At 30.5% G+C, this 8,814-nt stretch overlaps 1 protein-coding gene across 1 annotated transcript; it reads left to right on the forward strand.

Moving 5' to 3' along the window:
• The first annotated feature begins 6,457 nt into the window (after nt 1-6,457).
• On the forward strand, nt 6,458-7,985 carry LOC136092273 (uncharacterized). Its single transcript, XM_065820108.1, has 3 exons — nt 6,458-6,908; nt 7,067-7,319; nt 7,529-7,985. Exons 1-3 carry the CDS (start codon nt 6,496-6,498, stop codon nt 7,592-7,594), a joined length of 732 nt encoding a protein of 243 aa, XP_065676180.1. The 5' UTR covers nt 6,458-6,495; the 3' UTR covers nt 7,595-7,985.
• Nucleotides 7,986-8,814: the final 829 nt, after the last annotated feature.

Genomic DNA, 8,814 nt, shown 5'->3' on the forward strand with positions numbered 1-8,814 from the left:
GAATACCCCTCAGAATTTTTTTTTGAGTAATAATTATTATTTCATAAATTTAACTTTATATACATAATGTAAATAACGAAATTTGATTGAAAAATTTTTTTTTTTGGTAAAATGGCACCTGTAATATAGACCAAAAACCACAAAGTTATTGAAAGACCCAGGCCAGCGTATCAAGATCTACACAACTTTAACAAAATCTTTTTTGGATAATTGTTCTTGCAAAGTTGTTCTGTGATATTAATGGAACAAATTTTGATATGATTTTTTAATAGGCTAAAAAGTGGTACCAAAATTGGGCTAAAAATTTACCCGAATTTTGTGACTTCGTTGATCTATTCCAGGACTGGAATAAAGTTTATAAAAAACTTGTCCACTTAAATCACAGAAGGCAAAACATGCATTCATACTAAAAATTTTATCTTTACACCACTTGTGGTTTTGTAGATATGTTGGCCGGCGTCTTTAAAAACCAGGGCCAGGCCTATATGTTGAGGTATGATTTGCTTTGTCGCGATTGTACCGACACCAACTATCTGCACCTTTAGGACAGTGAGGAAAATGTAAATTTTCATTTTTTGATGAGGTACGTAATAAAGCGTAGCTCTCATAGCAGATTTCATACCGTTTAAATCATTTTCGTTTTGGCGAATTGCTATGCCGTAATAATTTTGGAGACAATCAATAGTTGCATCAGCCAATTTTCCGCGACCACCTAAACCTTTTTCCTTTCTTTTTAGGTTACGTAAGTGTGTTCCAACTTTTTTTTGAACATGTTAAACACATTCAAGTTTGTTTACTTGTACACCTTCATAAACATTTTTAACAGCATAATAACCTTTGCTATCTCCATCTACATAAAATTCAGTATACCGCAAACTATATTTTGCAATAGACCTATTCCATATTCTGCGGGCTCCCTCTGGCTCCATACCACCAGATAGTCCTTGATAATTATAAGTACTTATGCGTTTATTGTGCCATTTTTCATAGGCAAATGGGTTTTCTTTCTTTAACTGTTCTTTAAGAAAACAACCTTTACATACCCTGTTCATTGCTTCAACATCTAATACTTTGCCTGTTTCTATTGAAATAACATAAACAACTCTATTGTTTGAGGAGTAGCCTCGCCGCTGCCATGTTCCATCACATTATACTAATGGAGTCAGTAATGGAGTTTAAAACAAAATGATCATTTTTCAAATCTTTTAATTCTTGAGCAGCATCCATCATTGTGACTTCAGCTACACATTTTACTGCATTAGTTAATTTTAAAACAATTTTATTATAATTGCTAATAGCCATTGGTTTAGGCATATCCATCAATGTAACAAATTTTGAAAATCCAGAATAACCTTGACCGCATGATCTCATGGCATATACACCCCTGGTATTTATATCAAAACTTTTTTGTTTGTTGAATATCGATGAGCAAAATTCTTTTGAGTAATTACAGTTATTATAGAGACAAGAAGCTAGACCTTTTCTCTTGTTTTCGTTTTCTGAAAGAAATAACTCTAATGACATACATTCTGGACATCTAAGGGTAGAAACTATAGAGTTAAGTATCTATAAATCAATGAAACGGTATCTTTTAATTAAGCTACTCGATATTATGGGTCTTAATGATAAAATGTTTTTAATTTTTTTAGCAGAAGCTAATTTGATCAGAACCAATTACATTAAAACCAACAGTTCTCATCGTATTTACATTTATATCTTAACACTTTTAGTAATATTTACATTCATATCTACACAATTTAATTCTATATTTACATGCTATTATTTTCATCCATATCCACACTATTTACAACTAATTTCTTCGTTCCATAAAACATTTGTTTCCTTTTATTTCCTTTAGTTCTTTGTTTAATTAAACAAGCTTTAAGCATTTTAAAAGATTAAAAATGGATATTCCAGTGATGACTTTTACTAAAGTGGTTTTAAACAATAGAAAATAGTTTTCCTTTTTTAAGTATGTTTTCCAAACAGAAAAATAAGATTTTTAGTGGATTTTTTAATTATACTAAAAAAAAAGTGCCGTTGCTATGGCGGTTGTTACGGAAGTTAAAATTTTTAGGGTTCAATAAATTCTAGTTTAATAAAGATCTATAACAAACATTTTTAAATGGTTTTGAAATTGTGAATCTCTGATAAATTTTGCACAAAATGAGAAAATAATATTTTTTTCAAAATTTTCATATTTCTGAGGGGTATTCCACTTAAATTATTTAGGAATACAATAAACTTCCTTGTAAGATGACTATTTTATTCGATATAACTAATGCGGGTGAATGACCTAAAAAAGCTTTCTCTTAAAAATATGTTTCTTGTCATACTATACTATAAAGATATAAATTATGACTAGAATCTACGTCGTGAGTTCAATATTATTAAAAGTAATAAATTATCACTATAACAATGCCGTAAAATAATAACAATTCGCATCACAAAGTAAATGCGTTCGGTTAACGTAGTTTTTTTTTTATTTGTTTGCTTAGGTTAAATCTATTTATTTAACTATCTACTTATTTAACGTGACTTAAGAGTCATTTTTTGTAAGAATCAGGCAGTCAATGGAAGTGACCTCCTCCAAATTGCTTGAATTTTTTATATATTGATCAGAATATAGAGAAAACCTGTTGGGGAAAAAAAAAAATTTCAAAAATGTTTCGTTCACTCGGAATCTGGGCTTAAATTTTTGAGATTTTTTTAAAAATTTTTAGAAATTTAGTTTTTGCCACCTTTGAACCCATTTTTTTGGCAAGGCAAAAAGTTGCACATAGCTTTTGTAGTTAATATCAAACGTAACCCAAAAGCTCTCTCCAAAAAATATAAAAAAAATGCGTGACACTGTGCGGTTGGCTAATTATCATAGTTCAAAAGTACAAAATCAATCAGTTTTGTCAATTTTTAATCGGAGTTAATTCTAGCGGCGAAGTGTTGCACATAATTTTTCTTTTAGGATTTGAAATTATCAAAGGTATTGAGTCTAAAAATGCAAAGAAAGTTATGTGATACCTAAGGCCTATTAATATATTAAGGCTTGAAATTGGAAAAAAATGTTTTAGTATACTTACAAAATGAACCATTACGGCAGAGGAGCTTAGTTTTGTAAAAATGTAAACATATCCAACTGTCAATACAAAAAGGTCCTAACATAATAATAAAAAAAATTCGTGTGATCTTTAGATATTAAGTTAAAAATAAAGGTACAAATTGTTAAAAATGATTAAGTACGAAGAGATATTTTTTTGGACACACAGATGAGGTTTTCGCTCACAATAAAATTTCTATCATCCAAAATTAGCATTTAGCATTACACAAAACATTGCACGTAATGTTAAGAAAAAATTTAAGCGTTTCTGACTATGATATAGAAATCATAAAAATTGAAATAAATAATAATAAAAAACAATACATGATCAGAAGTGAATTATTTAAATTTACGTCATAACCAAATAACTTGTGGTGATCGAATGGAAGAAGAATCGCTGATATCACGATTGTGGAGAAACAAGTTAGTGGGCGGTTGTTTACTTTACCATAAAAATGTCTTAACTTTATTTTAACGATCTTTAAAATTTGCATAAATAGAGTAGATATTTTATCATTGCTATTGAGAAATAGGTACTGCATAAATAGAACTTGTTTTTAGTTGAGTATGAAACTGAAACTTTATGAAAACTGTTGTTGCTTTTCAAAAAGAAATTGTGGATCATTCAAAAAACATAAAATTATAAACAAAATGTTCTACATTCATCAGCTGGGAGATGTTGATGTTAAGAAACACCTCATCAACTTAAAGGTAATTATGTATTTTAAATTTACGCAGACTGTAATATAATTTTTATAATTACATACTTTATAACTTCTCTGCAATAAGATTTTGAGACAAAGTTCTTTAAACAAAAAAAAATAGCTCTTTTAATTAATTCCTCACTCTTTTAATAAATAATCACTAAATTAATCACACTCTTGCAATATTGTATTTTAATAATAACAACAATGTATTTCAAACTTGTAAACATTTTTCGTGAAAAGTCAGATTATAAACAATGCTTTAAATGATACACTTAATAATTGTTTAAAAAATTGTTTTTAGGTCATGCGATTAAACGATAATAATATTTGGGAAGAAAATGGACTTATTGCAAATAGACTTAAAAGAAATCTTAAAAAGGATGAACAAATATGTGCTTTTCACCGGTACACGTTTGTTATTGCATGGAGTCCTCCAAAAACATGCTTTCATCCTCACCATCTAAATATAAAAGGAAAAAAATCTCCCGCTCTAAGGGCGTCACCAATACATGTCGTCATATCAATGTCAAAGCGATACAATGAAGTATTTTCAGTTGGTGCAATGCTGTGTTTTACCATTTAAAGCAAGAAACTGCTTTATCTAGAGTCAACGAAAACACCAATTTATGTACAGAAACACAAACACAACAAGAACAAACATATATGACACCTGCTACTCCAGATGAAGAATTTGATCCCGGTGAAATTAATGTTTCACAGGAGATTTTGGACGAATCTCTAAGAAGCCGTGAGAGTGTAACTGAGGTTCTTAATGCAAGTCCAATAAAATTTAGATTAAAAAGGAAGTTCGAATATCTGGAAGATACTACTAAAGATAAGTTAAAACGCAAGTATGTTCGCCTAGAAAACTTATTAAAGAAAAAATTTGCGGAAGCTGTTGCTCCTGAACTAGAGGAAATACTTATAGATTTTCTTAACAGTAAAAATGTTGATGAAATAAATAGCCCTCTCCCAATTGAAATTATTCGTGCTTAGAAAGTATATAAGCAAAGTGATTCCATGGGAAAGTTAGTTATCCTCTCATTATTAGACCATACCAAGTATACCAAAAAGTTTATAATGAGCACATTTGAGTGTACCAAACATCGTATAGAAACAGCAAGAAAATGGCATGCATCTCATAAAGGGTTGGCATTTCCAGAGAAGAAAGTATTCGTCCGATCTAGTCTTGATCAAACAAAGTGTGAACATTTCTTAGACTTTATATATACAAGCGGTATTTTGCATGATGTTGCTTATGGAATAACCAAATTAAAATACGACAGCGGTGAAGAACAAAAGATAGTGCATGCAATACTGACGACAGAATATAGCCACGCTATCATGTTCTATCGAAAAAATTGTAGTGAAAACAATTATATACCATTATCTGATTCAAGTTTGTGGAAAGTATTGCATGCAATAAAACCTTCAAGTCGAAAAAGCTTAGCTGGATTAGATGATGTTACTGCTTCAGGCATGAATGGTTTTCAAACATTACAAAAATTGGCACAAAGATTTAGTTCTAAATCTCTCGAAGCTGCCCTTGAAAAAGGGAAAAGGTATTTGAAAACAAGTTATCAAACCAATTGTAGTGTCAATGACTCAAACATTTCTTCTCATAGCTCAAAACATGCCTTATCAGATCCATCTGAAAAAAATCTTCAATCCAACACAGAGATATCAGAAGTGGTATGTGCCGATTGCTATGATTTGTGCAAAGCTATCGAGATGATCAAAGAACTAACAATTCAAAATTCTGACGATGCTGATTCTATTTATGATTTGGAAATTGCTGTAAAGGATGTATTCAACTACATAAAACACCTGATGAGAGATTCTCAACAGAAAAAGGCAAAAATCGAAGCTTTTAAGCAATTAAACGATGAAACTGCTTTCTGGCTTAAAGATTTTTGTCAAAAAATTCTTCCGGTTCGATACAGAGAGGGCCAAAGAGAGTATTTTGGCAAGAAAGGAATGAGTTTACATGTGGATATATTCTTCATAAAAATAGCAGGAAAGTTATTCAAACGTGTTTACTTTACTTCAATGTATAGGTGTGATCAGGGAATAGGTAATGTTGTTTCGTTAGCCACTGCAGTTTTAGACCAATTCAGAATTGATCAACCGCATATCAAGAAAATGTTTACCAAATCTGATAATGCCGGCTGCCATCAGGGAAATCTTTCAGCTGAAGCAATCTACAATGTATGCAAAGAGAGAGATATAAAGTTGCTGAGATATGATTGTAATGAACCCTGTTGTGGAAAAGATCAATGTGACAGGGAGAGTGCAGTTGTAAAGACAATTTTAAGGAGTTGCGTTGACTCTGGTAATAATCTTTTGACTGCTGAAGATATACACAAGGCTATGCATTATAGTTTTGGCGCTAAAGATGCAAAAGTAGCAGTTGCTCAAATTAGCAATGATAAAACTGTAGTTACTGGACCAAAGATTAAGAACATTAGCAACTATCACTCATTTGAGTTTGGTGAGAAAAGTATGAAGATGTGGCGTTATTTCAATATTGGTGAGGGAATTGAACAAGAGTATGGAAATCATAAAATTCAACCCTCGATTAAGTTAATGTTGCCATATAGCAAAACAGATAATTCAATTAAGCGTAACAAGTCACTTAAGGAAAAACAGAAAAGAAGTGACAGGCAATTATATTCATTAAGATTTTGCACTGAAATGAATTGTACTTTATCATTTGAAAGCGATGCTGAGTTAGAAGAACACATGCTATCCGGTCTTTATACAGTTCCGAAATCATTAACATCATTGGATAAAGTTCGCAACTCGTTTGTTCATAAGATGAAAATTACTTCACAACTAAATATGCCAATTTCTTCATCCTCTAACAGTGCTTCCGTAAAAGACAAACCACATTGCATGAACATTTTTCTATTGCAAGGTTGGGCATTACCAGTTCGAAGTTCTTTTAGATTTTCAAATCAGCAGAAAGAACTGTTGTATAAATACTTTATTCGTGGAGAAGAATCACGTAATAAAATGAGCCCTGAGCAGGTTCACATGCAGCTGAGGAGAGAACTTCCGCCTGATCAATATGTAACTAGCCAACAGATAAGATCTTTATTTTCAAGGTAGGCATTGTTGCTATCAAAACTTTTGCAAATTAGATTATGTTTCTGACTGTTAAATAGTTCTTTTACAAATATGAAATTAAAATTTAGGTGAAAGTTATAATTTTGTGTGTTTGTTTACATATGTTTAAAAATATGTACAATTGATATTGTTATAGATTTAGTAACCTGAAAAGAAAAGGTAAGCTGGTAGAACCGACAACAGAAAATAATGAAAATAGTCAGGTTAACGATAACAAAGAAGTTTATGGCGAAAATGATGACTTTAATCTGGCAGGAGACAATGAAGATGATAATAAATATGAGGAAGACATCGCCAATCTTGCAAATGAAATTTGTCTTGTATGGAAAGTGAATGATTGGGTTGCTGTTGCATATGAAAAACAATGGAATATTGGATATATTGTGGAGGTAATATTATTCAAAGTATATATTAGTTTCAAGTTTTTATTTTGTTTTACAAAACAGTGCTCTAAAATAAAAGGAATATAAATAAAATGTAAAAATAATTTCAGAATGACATTATATAAGACTTTACAAGTTTTATTGAATGTAAGCAAAATTAAACAAATCATAAACTCTTTATTATATTATTTTAAATGTTGCGCTAATACTTTTAGGTATCTATAACTGGGATCAGAGTTAATTGTATGATTAACGGGCAAGAGAAGAATACTTTTCGCTGACCAGTTACTACCGAGGAGATAAATAACCAAACTGATAAAATTATCTGTTTAGTAAATGCTCCTTTTCTAATCAGTGGTTGTGGCGATTATTCATTATCCGAAGAAGACTATAATACAGTCATATCATTATTCTTAGAGAAACTTACTGCAGCAGAGTAGAAATTATGTGTGATGTGGTGGATAATGTGTGTAAATGACTCTATTAATAAATGAAAAACTAATTTTTAAATGGAAAAACATTTAAATGTTTGATTTATGTTTTATTTAATTAGCAATATAGTTATCTTGATGTTAGATTTTTGTTCAGTTTTTAATTCATGTTATATCATGCGTGTGACAAAATCACACGAATTTTTTTTTATTATTATGTTAGGACCTTTTTGTATTGACAGTTGGATATGTTTACATTTTTACAAAACTAAGCTCCTCTGCCGTAATGGTTCATTTTGTAAGTATACTAAAACATTTTTTTCCAATTTCAAGCCTTAATATATTAATAGGCCTTAGGTATCACATAACTTTCTTTGCATTTTTAGACTCAATACCTTTGATAATTTCAAATCCTAAAAGAAAAATTATGTGCAACACTTCGCCGCTAGAATTAACTCCGATTAAAAATTGACAAAACTGATTGATTTTGTACTTTTGAACTATGATAATTAGCCAACCGCACAGTGTCACGCATTTTTTTTATATTTTTTGGAGAGAGCTTTTGGGTTACGTTTGATATTAACTACAAAAGCTATGTGCAACTTTTTGCCTTGCCAAAAAAATGGGTTCAAAGGTGGCAAAAACTAAATTTCTAAAAATTTTTAAAAAAATCTCAAAAATTTAAGCCCAGATTCCGAGTGAACGAAACATTTTTGAAATTTTTTTTTTTCCCCAACAGGTTTTCTCTATATTCTGATCAATATATAAAAAATTCAAGCAATTTGGAGGAGGTCACTTCCACAGTTTCAGGAATTTGCCTGATTCTTAGAAAAAACGGCTCTTAATACCTTAAATAAATATCCATAAACTAACGCATGCGCAGAGTATCATTATGATCTACTTAGTTAACGCGACACCGTCATTCAACCCAGAACAAATAAATGTTCCGGAACATTTATTAGTTTTTGTATAAAACATGGTGCCTATATTCAACTATTTTTAAAATGTGTATGCGTATTAGCTAAATGGTACAACAAATATGCATTGCAAGTTGCAAGTTTGTTGTGAAA

Source organism: Hydra vulgaris, chromosome 15 (genome assembly GCF_038396675.1).
Source record: "Hydra vulgaris chromosome 15, alternate assembly HydraT2T_AEP".
Classification (NCBI taxonomy): Eukaryota; Metazoa; Cnidaria; class Hydrozoa; order Anthoathecata; family Hydridae; genus Hydra; species Hydra vulgaris.